This window comes from Chelonia mydas, chromosome 23 (assembly GCF_015237465.2).
Source record: "Chelonia mydas isolate rCheMyd1 chromosome 23, rCheMyd1.pri.v2, whole genome shotgun sequence".
Taxonomy (NCBI): domain Eukaryota; kingdom Metazoa; phylum Chordata; order Testudines; family Cheloniidae; genus Chelonia; species Chelonia mydas.
Genome location: NC_051263.2, coordinates 16,756,127 through 16,772,846, shown reverse-complemented (window position 1 = coordinate 16,772,846; position 16,720 = coordinate 16,756,127). Strand labels below are relative to the sequence as shown.

General features: G+C 66.2%; 3 protein-coding genes across 12 annotated transcripts in view; all 3 read left to right on the top strand.

The window, feature by feature from the left end:
* Nucleotides 1-16,720, top strand: part of LOC119564866 (immunoglobulin superfamily member 1) — a 999,687-nt gene that overhangs the window by 132,265 nt on the left and 850,702 nt on the right. The gene's annotated exons all lie outside the window — the stretch shown is intronic.
* The window catches only part of LOC119564865 (immunoglobulin superfamily member 1), a 798,058-nt gene that overhangs the window by 73,386 nt on the left and 707,952 nt on the right, over nt 1-16,720 (top strand). The window lies entirely within an intron of this gene.
* LOC102946897 (brain-specific angiogenesis inhibitor 1-associated protein 2) lies at nt 477-15,524 on the top strand. Of its 5 annotated transcripts, XR_006287212.1 has the most exons (15): nt 672-813; nt 3,590-3,665; nt 3,943-4,029; nt 5,235-5,296; nt 5,680-5,751; nt 6,327-6,464; nt 8,110-8,262; nt 10,492-10,704; nt 11,049-11,286; nt 11,999-12,182; nt 12,463-12,534; nt 12,835-13,009; nt 13,592-13,635; nt 13,767-13,943; nt 13,978-15,524. XR_006287212.1 is itself a non-coding variant. In XM_037888266.2 (14 exons), exons 1-14 carry the CDS (start codon nt 766-768, stop codon nt 13,837-13,839), a joined length of 1,635 nt encoding a protein of 544 aa, XP_037744194.1. In that variant the 5' UTR covers nt 477-765; the 3' UTR covers nt 13,840-15,524. The 5 variants fall into 5 exon arrangements, 4 of the variants coding, with proteins under 4 accessions (XP_037744194.1, XP_043390588.1, XP_037744196.1 ...); XM_037888266.2 differs by having other exon boundaries at nt 477-813; nt 13,767-15,524; XM_043534653.1 differs by having other exon boundaries at nt 671-813; nt 12,002-12,182; nt 13,767-15,524.

Genomic DNA, 16,720 nt, shown 5'->3' with positions numbered 1-16,720 from the left:
CCCCCGCCCCACAGCCCAGCGCCCCCTGCAGAGCCCCCCGCCCCACTCCCCGCAGCCCAGCGCCCCCTGCAGAGCCCCCCGCCCCGCTCCCCAGCGCCCCCTGTTGCCCCCCCGCCCCGCTCCCCGCAGCCCAGCGCCCCCTGCAGAGCCCCCCGCCCCGCTCTACGCAGCCCAGCGCCCCCTACAGAGCCCCCGGCCCCACTCCCCGCAGCCCATAGCGCCGCTGGGTCCATCTATCGGGCTGGTTCCAGCGAAGCCAACACGTCTCGTCCGGGGCGGGGTGTATTTCACGGGGCGCGGGGGGGCTGGGGGGGCGTTAGCCTGTCTCTTTAAATATGGAAATGAGCCAAAGAGGCCACGCCCATTCATGCTAAAGTGGCCCAGATTTCGAGGGGAGGGGAAGGATGGGGCGGTCACTGGCGACTCCTGATTGGCTGGAAAGTTTATTTTCAGGCTGGCGTTTTGGCAGGACCTTTTCCTGTCTGTCTCTCTCAGTGGCTCCCCCACCGCACCCCCCATAACTCCTCCCCCGCAGCACCCCGCCCCCCAGAAGCCCCTCTCCCCCGCAACTCCTCCTCCCCTTCCTAGAATCCCTCCCACACAAACTCTGTCCCCCCCCCTCATTCCCCAACCCCGCTCCCCTCCCCCTGGCCCCCCCAGCCCCAACTCCGCCCTCCCCCACCCGCTGGTGCTGCCCACCCCGCCCTCCGGTCCCTGCCTCGGGGCTCGCTGCGTCCCAGCTCCCGGCCGGTCCCCGGCGCCAGCATGTCCCGCTCGGACGAGGTCAACCGACTCACGGAGAGTGTCTACAGGGTGAGCCCCGCCGGCTCCCCCCCCCCCCGCCGGTCTCCCCCCTCCCCCGCCGGTCCCTTCTCTCCTCCTCCCGCCGGCTCCCCCCCCGCAGGTCCCTTCTCTGCTCCCCCCACCAGTTTCCCCCTCCGGGTCCCCCCTGCCGGTCCCTTCCCGGCACCTTCCCTGCTCCACCGTCGGCTCCCGCCCCCCCCCGCCGGTCCCTTCCCTGCTCCCCCCGCCGGTTCCCCCCCACTCCTCTAGTCCCTTCCCTGCTCCCCCCGCCTCCTCTGCGCCCCCTTGCCTGCGCAGTTATTCTACTCCCTGGCCCCGGCCATACCCCCCCCCCCCCCGCATTCCCTCCGTCTCCCTGGCCTGGAGCTTTTCTCTACACTCCCCCCACCCCCTGGAGTCTGGAGCCCCCTTGTTAGCCTGGCAGGGAAGCGTCTGGGGAAGTGTTTTGGGGAGGGGGGTTGCGGGGGAGGGTGCATGTGTGGAGGTAGATGGAGAGGGGTGAGGGGGAAGTGGGGCCTGAGGGGGTGGGGGGCCTGAGATTCCGTTGTCCCCCGTTTGCTCCGCCTCCCCGTGAGGGTTGGGGTGCTGGGGGCCCTGCCGCTCACCCGGACTTCCACTGAGCGCTGGGGATGGGTCGGTTGCCAGGGTCTGGTCCCCTCAGCTTCTGGCTCTTTCTGGGGCTATGGGTTTTAACCCCAGCCCATGGGGCAGCCCTGAGGGGGTGGGGTCAATCCGGAGTCACCCCTGATTGCAACAGGGCCAGGTTCTGATCCCAGGGTCAATCTGGAGTCACCCCTGAGTGCAGCACGGCCGGATTCTGATCTCAGACCCTCTGGTGTCAATCCGGAGTGAACCCTGACTGCAACGGCACCAGGTTCTGATCCCAGCTCCCTCTCAGGGTCAATCCGGAGTCACCCCTCTTTGCAGTGGGGCCAGGTTCTGATCTCAGCCCCGCAGCTGCGCCCGGAGGATTCCCCCGGGAGCTTGGTCTCGTTCCTGCTCAGCAGGGAACGAAGGGGAAAAATGAACCCACAAATGCTGGGGCGAGGGAGGGGGTTGGGGGGATGGTTTCCTGCCCGTGTCGCTGAGGGGTTCATCTGGCATCTGCGGGGAGGGTTGGGCGCTGGGGTCTCGGCTCCCTTCTATCCATCCATCCATCCTCCCATGCACCCCTCCATCCCCGTGTGCACCCCTCCGTCCCCCAATCTAATCACTCTGTCCTCCCCCCAGTTATGCCAGCCATGGCTCCGGCCCTGGGACCCCTCCTTCCATCCCCCTCCATGCAGCCCCCAATCAGGGGTCCCCCCCAGGATGGGATGTGACCCCCCAAAGGGCCAGGGTGCAGAGCACTGTTGCGGGGGGGGGGCTGCATCTTGTGTGGATTCCCAGCCCCCTGTCCCAGCTGACCAGGGGATTAGATGTGCGGGGGCAGGGGGGGGACTGCAATTTCTGGCTGGATCAGATTCTTTTAAAAGGCTAACTCGTTCCCGGGGAAACAGCCTGTGGGAGCCGAGAGAAATCGGGCTGGGCTCCAGATGCCTCTTGGATCCTCCCCCCCACAGGGCCTGGGGGCCAGGGAACAGCCCCAGCTCAGGGCCCCCCGGCTACACCCCTCTGGCTCCAGTGTTTCCATGAGGCGTATCAGTCCATCTGTCCGTGTCTACATGTCTAGCGATAGCTACATGTCCTGCTTCGTTATTGTAGGCTGCTTTACCATTGTAGGGTTGCTTGGGAACCCAGGAGTCCTGGCTCCCAGCCTCCCCCGCCACCCCCCGCTCTAAGCACTAGTCCTCCCCCTTCCCTCCCCGACACAGGGAGAGAACCCAGGAGTCCTGGCTCCCCCGCCCCGCCCCGGGGGACAGTGTCTTTGCGCCCGACCCGCTGACCCCAAAGCCATCGGGCTGAGCCGACTGATCCGGGCTGAGCTGGTGCTGGGCTCCCGTGTGCCGGGCGGGGAAGGGTGGGCAGCCGGCCGCGGCCCAGCGCCCAGGGGCCTTCGCCCAGCCAGCCGCCCTCCTGCTGGGGCGGCCGGGCTGGGCCTGGCGCTGATCTGCCCTCAGCCGGCCCCGTCTGCCGCCTGCTGGGGATTAGGGGTGCCAGAGCCCTGGGGCTCAGTACGGTCTCTGTCCCCCCCCCACATCATCCATCTGTCCATCCATCTTCACACACATCCTTCTCTCCATCCGTCCGTCCACCCTTCTATCCATCTGTACGTCCACCCTTCTATCCATCTGTACGTCCACCCTTCTATCCATCCATGCCCACACACCTCCTCATTTGTCCCTCTATCCATCCATTCACCCACCTGTCCATCCCCACACTCGCCCCTCCACCCACCTGTCCATCTGTCCGTCCCCATATGTGCTCCTCCGTCCATCCCCATCCATCCCTCTCCACACACTCCCCGGATCCGTCCCTCGCTCCCCCTCCTAGCCCCCCACTCACCCCTCCAAGTGTCACTTTGCTTAGGAATATAATACCTTGGTGTCCTACAATGTAAATCTTCAAAAACGAGGAACCTGCTGGCACCTTAAAGACGAACAGATTTATTTGGGCCTAAGCTTTCGTGATGAATACCCCACTTCTTCAGATGCAAGTGCAATGTAAATCCTGTGCCACCCCCCCACCCAGGATACCCAACCCCCATGCCCCACCCCGGAGGGGCTGCATCCCAGCAGCAGGCTAGGGGTCCCTGTATACCCAGCCCTCGCGCCCCACCCCAGAGGGGCTGCATCCCGGCGCTGGGTGACAGCACGAGCTGTGATCACCACCCTGTTTGGTGCAGGTGATTCTGGACCAGTTCAACCCCGGCCTGAGGAGTTTTGTCACAATGGGGAAGAGTTACCAACGCGCGCTCTCAGGTAAACTGCGATTTCCCCACGGACCCCCCAGACCATCCAGCCAGCGCCCCCCAGAGGGGAAAGACCCCATGCCCCATTCCCTGCCCCCCTGAGCCAGCCGGTCCGCACCCTGGGGTCGGGTGGGAGCAGTGCCCCCTCGAGGGGACAAGCCCCATGCCCCATTCCCTGCCCCCCTGAGCCAGCCGGTCCCCGCCCTGGGGCCGGGTGGGAGCCGGTATCCCCTAGAGGGGAAAGGCCCCGTGTCAATCACTCCCTCCTGCTCTCTCTGTCCCGGCAGGGGTGACCGTAGCGGCCAAGGGTTATTTCGACGCCCTGGTGAAGCTGGGGGAATTGGCCAGCGACAGCCAAGGGTCCAAGGAACTGGGTAGGTGATACCTGGGGGACATGGCTGTGGGGAGGGGGAGAGGGCTGGGCCGTCTGCTCCAGGTCAGACCCACAGGCCCATCTACCCCGGTGTCGTGCCTCCTCTCCACCCGCCTGGATCAGAACTATGGGCCCATCGCCCCTGGCATCCCACCCCACCCCCCAGGTCTCCGTGCTGGGGACTTCCTGCTGCAGGAAGCTGCTGTTTTCTTGCTGGAAGCTGCGATTTCCTCCTGTCTCGTCTCCCCTCCCCTGTCCGGGGCTGGGCCGGCCTTGCAGACTGGGGGGGGGGGGGGGGGAAGATATGTATCCTGAGAAATGCCCCCCCACCACCACCACTACCATAGCTCAAGGCTCAGTCATCCCCTTTCCTCTCCCTTTGCCTTGCCTAGCACCCCCCCCCCCCCGCCCAAGGTTCCAGCTTTAACCCTTCACAGCCTGGGGGGCCAGCTCCCCCCCCACACCTTTCAACCCCCACACACAGTTTGCTGCCAGAGCCCAAATTCCCCCTCCCCTAGGGTGTGACCTGCCTGGGGGGAGGGAAGGCGGAGTTGAGAGGTGGGGGGGGGGGCTCAAATAGGTGGTGGGGTGGAGTGAGGGGGGCTAAAGGGGGGATTGTGTCCCTTTGCCTCTGGGGGAGGGGGCCATGGGGCACATTGGGGGCATGGGTGCATGGGGTGCACACTGAGGGGCATGTGTCATGCATGGGGGGTTGTGTGCACAATGGGGGGGTGCAAGCAGGGGTGTGTGTGGCTGGTGAGCAGCGTGTGAAGAGGGGTGTGCGGGGGTGTAGCCAGTGGTGAGTGTCTGGAAATTTGGAGAGGGGATTGTGTGTGTGCAAATCGTGGCAGGTGTGCACAGGTTGTGGGTGTGAGGGTGTGCGCAGATGGCAGGAACCGGGAGGCGGGCGTGCACCAACGGGCAGATTGCGAGTTGTAGGGCAGTGGGGGTGACCGCGGGGAGCCTCCGCATTGTGTGACCAGGTGCGGGAGGGAGCCGGCCCCACTCGCCACGGCTAGTGTGTGAGCACCGGGCATGTGTGTTAACGGGTGGGGGGCCCTGCTCACACATGTGGAAATGGCGCGCGAGGCCTCGGGTGTGGGGGGCAGACGGGGATGGGCCCTTTAGCCACGTGGGGGATTATGGGATGAATTAACGCTCCCCCATCCCCCCTATACACACACCTGTCGTTTCCCCGTCCCGCAGGGGACACCCTGTTCCAGATGGCTGAGGTGCATCGGCAGATCCAGGTGCAGCTGGAGGAAACTGTGAGTATCTCCCCCCCGCCCCCCATCACGTTATCTCTTCCCCCCGCCACCCCTCGGTTCCCCTCCCCAGCTAGCTCCCCACCTCCCCAAAGCCCTGGGGCGCCTCCCACCCAGCCCTGCTGCCTTCTCAGTCCCCCACCCACCCACGAGACCCCCCTGCACCCAGAACTTTTCATTCCCGGAGAATAGTCGGGGGCGGGGATGGGACCCTGCGTTCTCAGCCGAGGCTGGGGTGGGGGGGCGGGATACCAAGGGGGTTGGGATGACATGGGGGGGGGGATATCATGGGGGAGATGTACTGGGGGGGAGGGGATCCCTCGTTCACTGTCCCCTTCTCGCCCCCCCCACTCTGTGCCCCCCCCCCCCCCCCCGCCTGCTTGTAGCTGAAGCTTTTCCACTCGGAGCTGCTGGCCCAGCTGGAGCAGAAACTGGAGCTGGATGTCAAGTACCTGCTGGTGAGAGTCCCCCCTGCATAGGGTTCCCCCCAGCCCTGCAGGGTGCCCCCAGGTCGGTGCCTGCCCCTTCCTGCTCCCCCCCGTGCCCGCCAGCCCCCCTGCACCCACCCCGGTGCCCCTGACTCCCCCCAGCCCAGCACCTGCCCCTCCCTGCGCCCCATCCGCCCAGCCCCCCCCCATGTGCCCCCCGTTTTCCCCTTTCCAATTTCCCACCCCCACCAAAGGGTTCTGCCCATTGTGGCCGTGAAAGGCGTTTGCCCTCTCCCTGCCTCAGTTTCTCCAGTTGCACCATTCATAAGTTCAGACACAGATTGGGGTCCCTGTCACACTGGGCGCTGCACACACCCGCCCCCCGCCCCCCCAGTGACTCGGGACTGGGGGGGTCCCCATCACGGTGCATAGAACCCCTCTGACTGAGATCTGGGGGGGGTCCCTATCGTACCGGGCGCTGCGCAGACCAAGCTGGCCCTGCTGAGGGTCCTGGGAAGTCCCGTTCTCTCTCTCCCCACCCCCACCCTGCCCCATCCCTGGGGCGAGCTGACTCCCCCCCGCCCCGCTCTCCGGCGCCCCCGCAGGCTACCCTGAAGAAGTACCAGAGCGAACACCGGGCCAAGGTGGAGGCCATTGAGAAGTGTCAAGCCGAGCTGAAGAAACTGCGCAAGAAATGCCAGAGCAGCAAGAACCCCCAGAAATATGGGGACCGCGAGGTGCAGGTGAGGGGGGGAGTGGGGCTGGGGTGGGGGGGACCATGAGGTGCAGGAGAGGAGGGGCTCTCAGGGGGGTGGGAACCAGGAGGTGCTGGGGAGGGTAAATCTGGTTGGGGGGCACTTAATCTGGGAGCAAGGCCTGGGATAGGGGTCTGCCCCACAGGGCCGAGACCCTCCCCTTCCCCCCACGTGGTGACGTTCCTGCCCAGTCCCACGCTCGCACGCGCGGCATGCTCGGCCCGGGCTAGACAGCAGCGGAGCCGCCCCGAACACGCCCACACGTGAGCCCGACACGCTCAAACACGGGGAAACGCTAACACGCGTGGCCCACACGGTGTCCCCGGGCTGGAACGGGGTAGACGTGTCACGAACGGTACACACGTGACAGACACCCACACCCACCCGCGGGCACATGCCTGGGCACACAGTCACTGGCCAAAGCCTCTATACCTCCAGGGCTGGCTGATTTTGGGGGGGGGGGCGGGCAGAAAGGACCCCAGGCCTCAACCCCCCTCTCCCTCAGCCCCCCAAGGGGCCCCTGGCAGCTAGGGGCAGAGCTTGGGAAAACAATGGGATCGGCCAGGCTCCCGCAGGAGACACGGGGCCGTTATGTCCGGCCGGAAACCGCAGCAGGATGTCCCGCTGGAGGCGGGGGGAGGCCGGGAGCTCCCCCCGCCCCGCTCCCTCCGGCGCCCCCGGCGGGCAGAGGCGGGCGTTGCTGTCTTGGGAACGGTGGCTCGGGGCGCGGGCGGGATCGGGGACCCGAGGGGCTCGCGGCTCCGAAGGGTTTTAACATTCTTTGGCCAGCTGGTGCCTGGGACCCTAATCTCCATAAGGGGCTTTGGGTGGATGGACTTGGGAGGGTGGGGGGTGGAACGCTCACGGGGGGGGGGAAACGCTGGGGGGGGCTCCCACATGGGGGGCGGGAGGAGACACAATTGGGGGATGCAGAGTGGAAGAGTTTCTGGCAAGTGTCTCCTGGGCCCCCCCCCCGTAGTTCTCTGCCCCCCCTCGCCTCTGCTCAAGAGTCCCCCCCCCCCTCACTCCCCTCCCCCCTCATTAGCATGTCAGGCGCCTGCTCCCTCCCCTCCCCCCTGCCCGCTCCCCGCCTTGGCTCCGGAAGGCCCCCCTTTGTCGACACCCATTGCCTGGGGAACCATTACTTCGGGGTCACGGCCCCCATTCTACAGGCTGCCAGGGGGAGGAGGGGGAAGTGGGGCAGGCAAGGGGGGGATGGTGGTAACCCTTCCCCCCACCAGGGCCTGCTACGGGGAGGGGGGGCAGAGGAGTGTGGGGGGGGTGTTAACCCTTCCCCCACCGAATCCAGTCAGGGCTGATGGGGGGTGTTATTTGGGGTCCAATGTGGGGTGTCAGGGTCTGATGTGGGGGGTTATTTGGGGTCTGATATGGGGTGTCTGAGTCTGATGTGGGGGGTTATTTGGGGTCCAATGTGGGGTGTCAGGGTCTGATGTGGGGGGCTATATGGGGTTTGATATGGGGTGTCAGGCCAATATGGGGGGGCTTATCTGTGGTCGGATGCAGGGTTGATATCTAGGCCCAGCTCTGAGGAGGTGAGGTCTGATATTGGGGTGCTTCAGCCCCCCCCATGCTCTGATACCCCCTTGGGACTCTTTTCTCCCCCCGCTCCCAGTATGTGGAGGTGATGAGCGCCAAGCAGAGCGAGCTGGACCGCTTTGTGGCGGAGGGATACAAGGCTGCCCTGACCGAGGAGCGCCGCCGGTACTCGTTTCTGGTGGATCGCCAATGCGCTGTGTCCAAGCACTTCGGTGCCTACCACGCCAAGGTGAGCCGCCCTCCCCGTATCCCTCCGCCCCCAGGGGCGGGGCACGCACAGGCCGTATCCCTCCGCCCCATATCCTTCCACTCGCTGGGGAGAGGTCACGCACTCCCGGTATCCCTCCGCCTTGTATCCCTCTGCCGCAGGGGTGGGGCACGCACACCCCGTATCCCTCCGCCCTGTATCCTTCCACCCGCTGGGGAGAGGTCACGCACTCCCGTATCCCCCCGCCCCATATCCCTCTGCCGCAGGGGTGGGGCACGCACTCCCCGTATCCCTCCGCCCCGTATCCCTCCGCCTGCTGGGGAGGGGGCTTTCCACCCCATATCCTTCTGCCCCTTATCCCTCCACCCACTGGGGAGAGGTCACACACTCCCCGTATCCCTCCGCCCTGTGTCCTTCCACCCGCTGGGGAGAGGTCACGCACTCCCAGTATCCCTCCGCCCCGTATCCCTCTGCCCTGTATCCTTCCACCCGCTGGGGAGAGGTCACGCACTCCCGTATCCCTCCGCCCCATATCCCTCTGCTGCAGGGGTGGGGCACGCACACATCGTATCCCTCCGCCCTGTGTCCTTCCACCCGCTGGGGAAAGGTCACGCACTCCCCGTATCCCTCCGCCCCGTATCCCTCTGCCGCAGGGGTGGGGCACGCACACCCCGTATCCCTCCGCCCTGTATCCTTCCACCCGCTGGGGAGAGGTCACGCACTCCCGTATCCCCCCGCCCCATATCCCTCTGCCGCAGGGGCGGGGCACGCACTCCCCGTATCCCTCCGCCCCGTATCCCTCCGCCTGCTGGGGAGGGGGCTTTCCACCCCATATCCTTCTGCCCCTTATCCCTCCACCCACTGGGGAGAGGTCACACACTCCCCGTATCCCTCCGCCCTGTGTCCTTCCACCCGCTGGGGAGAGGTCACGCACTCCCAGTATCCCTCCGCCCCGTATCCCTCTGCCCTGTATCCTTCCACCCGCTGGGGAGAGGTCACGCACTCCCGTATCCCTCTGCCCCATATCCCTCTGCCGCAGGGGTGGGGCACGCACACATCGTATCCCTCTGCCCTGTATCCTTCCACCCGCTGGGGAGAGGTCACGCACTCCCCGTATCCCTCCGCCCCGTATCCCTCTGCCGCAGGGGTGGGGCACGCACACCCCGTATCCCTCCGCCCTGTATCCTTCCACCCGCTGGGGAGAGGTCACGCACTCCCGTATCCCCCCGCCCCATATCCCTCTGCCGCAGGGGTGGGGCACGCACTCCCCGTATCCCTCCGCCCCGTATCCCTCCGCCTGCTGGGGAGGGGGCTTTCCACCCCATATCCTTCTGCCCCTTATCCCTCCACCCACTGGGGAGAGGTCACACACTCCCCGTATCCCTCCGCCCTGTGTCCTTCCACCCGCTGGGGAGAGGTCACGCACTCCCAGTATCCCTCCGCCCCGTATCCCTCTGCCCTGTATCCTTCCACCCGCTGGGGAGAGGTCACGCACTCCCGTATCCCTCCGCCCCATATCCCTCTGCTGCAGGGGTGGGGCACGCACACATCGTATCCCTCCGCCCTGTGTCCTTCCACCCGCTGGGGAAAGGTCACGCACTCCCCGTATCCCTCCGCCCCGTATCCCTCTGCCGCAGGGGTGGGGCACGCACACATCGTATCCCTCTGCCCTGTATCCTTCCACCCGCTGGGGAGAGGTCACGCTCTCCCGTATCCCTCTGCCCCGTATCCCTCTGCCGCAGGGGCGGGGCACGCACACCCCGTATCCCTCCGCCCTGTATCCTTCCACCCGCTGGGGAGAGGTCACGCACTCCCGTATCCCTCCGCCCCATATCCCTCTGCCGCAGGGGTGGGGCACGCACACCCCGTATCCCTCCGCCCTGTGTCCTTCCACCCGCTGGGGAAAGGTCACGCACTCCCCGTATCCCTCCGCCCCGTATCCATCTGCCTGCTGGGGAGGGGGCTTTCCACCCCATATCCTTCCGCCCCTTATCCCTCCACCCACTGGGGAGAGGTCACTCACTCCCCATATCCTTCCGCCCCGTATCCCTCCACCCCCACAGGCCCCATATTAGGGGGATGGAGAAGGAGTGGTGTAGTTCCTATGGGGCCCTGGTTGGGGGTCGCGCTGTGGGCTGGGTGGGGGGGAGTGGGAGCCCCGTAGAGGGTGGGGGCTCCCCTGGGTGGGCACGAGGGGCAGTGTAGCCCCCCCCATTCCGCCCCCCTCACCCATCTGTGCTCCCCCCGCAGGTGAAGGAGCTGCTGGGGGCCAAGCTGCCCGGCTGGCAGCAGTCCTGCGTCCAGCCCACCCGCCTGCCCGACCGTGCTCTGGCCCTGGTGAAGCAGACGGCCAACAGCCCCGCCGCGCCCGCCGTCTCCGACCCGCTGCCCGCCCCCCAGCCCCTGGAGGTGCCCCCGGAGCTGGCCCCCCTGCTGGGGGGTGGGGGGCTGGCCCTCAACCACGTATGTCTCTGCCCATGGGGGAGGGGCGCTGTCGCCAGGGGGTGGGGCCCCTCGGGAGAGACCCGGGCCCCTCGGGAGAGACCCGGACTCCTGGGTCCCCTTCCGGACAGGGATGGTGACTTGGGGACTATGGGATAGGGGTAGGGTCCCCCTGGCAGTGACCTTGTGTCCTGGGTCCTCATCCCCAGCCAGGTCAGTGACCCGGGCTCCTGGGTTCATTCTGCAAGGGCAGAGCCCCTGGGAGGGTGACTCGGACTCCTGGGTCCCCAAGCCCAGCTGGGTGGGTGTCCCTGATCCCCAGTGAGCAGAGCCCCTCCCCCTGCCCCCCGTCTCTCCCTCCGCAGCGCGTCTCACTGCAGGAAGCGACTCCGCTCCCCAACGGCGACTCTCACCGCACCCGGGGCTCCCGTGACCTGGGGCCCCCGCCCGCCAGAGAGCCCCTCACCGTCCCGCTAGGCCTGCCGGCCCCACAGCCCGCACCAGCCACGCAGACCCCCCCGCCGCCCAGGGCCAGCGATGGCTACTCCTGTACCCTGCCCATCCCCCGCAAAGCCTCTGCGGAGACCCGCCTTGCCACGCTCAGTAAGTGCCCGTCAGTGCCCCTCTCTGCCGACCTGCAGCCCCTGCTAGCCCAGCCCTTCCCCCCCGAGCCCTGCCGGTGCCCCTCACTCCCGACCCGCAGCCCCCTGCTAGCCCAGCCCTGGGCTGAGCTGGCCAGCTCAGACACGTTTGCTGCTGGAGCTGAGCCTGACCAGCTCGTCTCACATGTGACCCCAGATGGGGGTGTCCCAGCCCCCACTGGTTTCCAGCCTCCCTGGCACATGATGCAGGCTCCGTGGGGGGTTGTTGGGGGGGAGGGTGACCCCATTCTGGGGGAAAACTGCCCCACCCCCACCCCCCAGGTCTGGGCGCTTTGCCCAGCCTAAGCCAATTAAGAGTCCAGCGCTGAGCGGCTTGTTCCGATTTCATACCCTGGGCTGACCCGGCCGGGGCTGGGAGGGAGATTGGGGCTGTGGGGGGGGGGCTCTGCGGGTTCCTGGCCAGTCACACACAATGCCCCCCCCCCCCCGAGTTCTCCTCTCCCCCCCAATCCAGCTTTTATCTCTATCCCCTGGTGCCCCCCCAGGCTCCCTTGTGTGTACCCTGGGACACCCCAAGCCCCACCCGATTCCCCCCATAAGACCCCCCACCACATATCCCCCGTGTGCCCCTTTCTCAGTCTCTCGGCCCCTCTCCACGGGCAGGAAGGTGAGGAATCCCCAGCCTGACCTCCCCCCCTTTTCCCACCTCCCAGCAGAGAACAGGACCCTGCCGCGGAGCGGGGTGCGGGCCGAGCAGCGCCGGGTGCAGGCCGTGTTCTCCCACGCACCCGGTGAGAGCAGCACCCTGCTCAACTTCCAGGAGGGCGACGTCATTGCGCTGCTGGTGGCCGAGGCCCGGGACGGCTGGCACTACGGGGAGAACGAGGCCACGCACATGTGAGCGCCCCCCTCCCCTTGTTAACCATTAGCCCTCTCCCCTTCCCTCCTCCCACAGCTGGGGAGAGAACCCAGGAGTCCTGGCTCCCAGCCCCCCCCCCCCCCTCCACCGCTAGCCCCCACTCCCCTCCCAGACCCGGGGATGATAGATCCGGGCTCCTGGGTTCTAAATCCCTGGTCCAGATCCGGGTCCCAGCGGGGCCGTGACCTCAGCCGCCCTCTGTGGGGAGGGTCTGGGCGTGTCTTCGTCCTGCCTGACCTCTGCTCCCCCCACCCCCAGGAAAGGCTGGTTCCCCTTCTCGTACACCCGTCCCGTCCCCCCTGCCGAGACCCCTGAGAAACCCCATGGCAGGTGAGCTGGGGGCTGGGTCTGCCACGTGGTGGGAGGGGAGAGGAGGAGTAGGGGGCGACAGATGGAGGAGGCTGGGGTTGGGACTGGGGAGGCAGGGGGCTTGGAGGGGATGGGGGCAGATGGGGGGATGGGACGGGGCAGAGCGGGATGGGGAGAGGGTGGTGCTGAGCTCGTGGCAGGATGCGGGGCACAGAGAGGGGGAGATTGGGGCTGGGGGGGGGGAAGTATTTTGGGGGGACCTGTGCAGCTCCAGGGCCTCGTTTTAACCCCTCCTCTCCTCCCCCTTTCCCCCCCCCCCAGTTTTCCCCTGAGCAAACTCAACAGCTGCAGCACGGGGACCCTGGACAAAGCGGGGTGCGTGGCCCCCAGCCCGGAGGGGGGCCACGGGGGGGACGCCTTGCGCTACACCCCCTCCCCCCGCCCCAGCACCTTCCGCCAGCGCCCCTATAGCATGATGAACCCCGACCTGTCACAGGTGAGTTGGGGGAGGAGCTTCCAGGTGAGTGCCCCCCTGCTGGCCACTTGCTGGACCCTGGGGTCCCTCGGCTCCTCTCGGGGCACAGCTCCTCCCCCCAGTCTCCTCCCCCCTGGAGCCTGCTGCCCAGCCTTGAGCGTGCCCCGACCCTCGAGACACCACCCCCCCGCCCCCCCCCCGGCACCCAGCCACCCCTCCAGGGGCAGTAGCTCACCGGAGCCTCCGGAGCCGTTCCATTGCAATGGCCGGGCACTTCGCCTCGATGACCCTCCGTGGGTGGCGCTTGGCCTGCCCGCCCCCAGGGTGCCAGCCAGGCCGGGGCCGCAGGGGGCCGGCAGCATGCCACCGAGGCAGGGAGCGAATTGGTCGGTTGTCCAGTGCCCACAAATTGCCACCAAGGGGGCCCCACTGAGGGAACACCCCCCCCCCCCATTCTTCTGCAGGCCCCTCTGCCAGCTGCCACCTGGGGGCAAGTGTGTGTATTGCAGGGCCAGCCTGGTGACTGCCACGTGCCCTGCCCCCTGCAACTCCCCCTCCAACCTCACCTTCCGGCTAATGTGATTCTCTCCTTCCTCTTCCCAGTTAGCGAACGAATTTGGGAGCCCCCTGAACTCCTCCCCGTCCAGGTGAGAGCAGCGAGGCCCCCCACCCATCAGGATCCCCCCCCCCACGGGAACTAGCACCTGGATTTATCCCCCCTACAACTGCCATGGAGGCCCCATGGCCCCTGCCCTCTCTCTCTCTTCCCCCCCCCCAGGTCTAACCCCTTCGCTCACGTCAGGCTGAAGCGGACTGTGACCAACGACCGCTCGGCCCCGCTGATCCAGTGAGGCCCTGAGGGCGCCCGCCTCGCCCGCCGACGGCCCCCCGGGGGAGAGATGCCAGGAGCCCCCCGGCTCAGGAAGGACTCGGGAGCTGGCGGGGGCCTCCCCCCTCCGCCCCCATGCAGCCTGCAGCTCTCTCTAGTGGCTGCTTTGCAGAAGAGCATCCCAAAAGCCGGGCCCCGTATTGCGCAGCAGCCGGGGAGGGGAGGGGGTCGGGGTTCGAATCCTGCCGGCGATGCCTGGAGGGGGAGGCAGGAACGGAGCTGGGCCCTGGGGAGCCAGAGTGTGTGGGGGTGGGGGAAGGGAGAGAGAAGGTCGGGGGAGAGGCTGCCCTCCAAGACAGAAATGCCTCCTGAGGGCTCTGCCTGCCCTAAAGCGACCACTTCTATGGGCTACGTGTGTATCTGTCCATCCCCCCGTGCACCCCTCTATCATCCCCCTACACACATCCATCCCCTCTGTCTACCCCCCATGCCCCCATCCATCTGTCTGTCCTCCTGTGCACACATCCGCCCCCCTGCCCTCCCATCTATCCATCGGTCCCAGCTCCCCCAGGGGGGCTGCTATGCCCTAGCTTTTCGCCAGTCCTTTGGAGCAACCCGTCAGTGCCAGGCCCCATGCCCTTCCCCGGTTCAGAGACTGAGCCCCTGGGCTCCAGCCCCCCTGCTTGCCCCCGGGAGCTCTGCCCAGCCGGCCCGCCCAAGCCAGCCACTGGGGGGAGCCCCTCACCCTCTGCAGTGCCCCCTGGCAGCGCTGCCCGGATGTGGGGAGCCCCGAGGTTCGCCACCCACCGCCGCCTCGGCCCATTGTCCCTGCAGGGCTCCAGGCTGGAGTATCCCTTCCTTGGGGGTTAATTGCCCAACATGTAACCGGGGCAGGTGGCTAATGGGAGGCTGGTTTTTAAGCGCAGCATCAATGCCAGGCCCACGGGGTGAAACTCGAGGGCAGAGCAGAAGGCGCCGAGAGGTGGGAGAAGGTGGGTCGGTGGGGAAGGGAAATCCCTCTCTCGCCCAGCGGCTGGAATCCGAGGGGGGCACCTGACATGTGGCCAAGGGGGCGGGTGGGTCTAGCGTCCTTGGACAAGGCTCTGAAGCAAAGCAGGCCGGGCCCAGAGGGAAGGGGGCTGGTGGTGCAGTGGCTGGTGAAAAGACAGGAGACAAAGGGGAAAGGGGCGGTTTTCAGACCGGAGCGCGGTCGAGCCGGGGGGTCCCCCAGGGGTCTGCGCTGTGCAGCGTACTCAGAAAGGCAAAAGGGGCGAACGCTGAGCGAACACGTGCAGACGAGACAAAATGACTCCGGATCATTAAGTCCAAAGCGCCGGGTGAAGAGCCCCCAAAAGATCTTACAGACGGGGGGACGGGGCGTTGATAAACGCGACGTGGGAAACCGTCGTCCCAGCCGTACCCACGCGAGGAAGGGCTCTAGAGTAGCAGGTACCGCCCGAGACAGAGATGGCGGAGTCAGGATCGGTCGCGGCAAACGCCACGTAAGGGGAAGCTGGGGACCACGAGGAAAGGGGGGAGAATCGGACCGACAATACCCTAATGCCGCTCTATAAACCGAGGGCGCGCCCAGCCTTGATTTTGGCAGGCAGTTTGGTTCGCCCCAGCTCCAAAGAGATCTGTTAGCGTTGGGAAAGGTGTGGAGAAGGTCAGAGAAATGATGTGGGGCTGGCACAGCTTCTGGCTGAGGAGAGATGAAAAGGACGGGCACCGTTCAGGTTGGGGGAGAGACGGCGAAAGAGGGATGTGAGAGAGGGCTGTGAAATCGTGACGGGGATGGAGCCGGGGAACAGGGATGTGCTATTTACCCCTTCACATGAGGCGAGAACCAAGGCTTAGCAGATGAAATGACCAGGCAGCAGGTTGAAAACAAACCAACGGCAGCCCCATCAACCTGGGGAACTCCCTGCCGGGGGATGCTGGGAAGGGCACAAGTTGAACGGGGTTTGAGAGCGGGTCCAGCACTGGTGGGGCAGGGAGGCAACCCAGGCTCTGGGTGTCCCTAAACCTTTGCCTGCCCGAAGTCAGGAGCGGTCGATGGGGTGCTCACGCGACACCTTGTTCTGTTCCTTCTCCGTGACGCACCAGGCTCCGGCCGCTGGTGGCAACAAGCCACTGGGCTGGCGGGACCCTTGGTTGGCCCCAACGTGGCCGTTCTTCCGCGGGGGCCCGTTGGCTATGTGGTTCCTCCGTCGATCGGGGTCGCTTCCAGCTGCCCTTTTAACACCCCGTTCACCCCACCCTCTGCGGTCCATGGCCCCACCCCCATGGCGCCGGCTCTGTAACCCTTCGACCCCCGCGGGGGAGCCGCGCGAAGCACAGAGGGAAACATGGGCCTCAAAAATATTACAGCAAATTCCCATTTCCTCATGCCATCCATCAATATGATCGTAGGTATGTTTCCGTCTTCTGCCCCACACCCCCTCTATCCATCCATCCCTGTCTCTATCCATCCGTCTTCCCCCCCCCACCCCCTTATTCATCCATCCCCCACCCCCCTGTATCCATCCCCCAACCCCTCTATCTGTTCATCCATCCATCTTCCCCCCACCCCTGTATCTATCCATCCATCTCCCAACCCCTCTATCTATTCATCCATCCCCCACCCCTGTATCTATCCATCCATCTTCCCCCCACTCCCTTATTCATCCATCCCCCACCCTCCTCTATCTATTCATCCCCCCTGTATCTATCCATCCATCTTCCCCCCCAACCCCCTAATTCATCCATCCCCCACCCCTGTATCTATCCATCCATCTTTCCCCCACCCCCTTATTCATCCATCCCCCCACCCTGTATCTATCCATCCATCCCCAACCTCTCTATCTATTCATCCACCCCCCACCCCGTATCTATCCATCCATCTTTCCCCCCCCCACCCCTGT

What these genes read in the sequence shown, in the direction of transcription:
- LOC102946897 (XM_037888266.2), top strand. Translation starts at nt 766, where the DNA reads ATGTCCCGCTCGGACGAGGTCAACCGACTCACGGAGAGTGTCTACAGG. An exon ending in CCAAGGGTCCAAGGAACTGG is followed by an intron (nt 4,030 to 5,234) that starts GTAGGTGATACC and finishes CCCGTCCCGCAG; the next exon opens with GGGACACCCTGTTCCAGATG. An exon ending in AGGTGCAGCTGGAGGAAACT is followed by an intron (nt 5,297 to 5,679) that starts GTGAGTATCTCC and finishes GCCTGCTTGTAG; the next exon opens with CTGAAGCTTTTCCACTCGGA.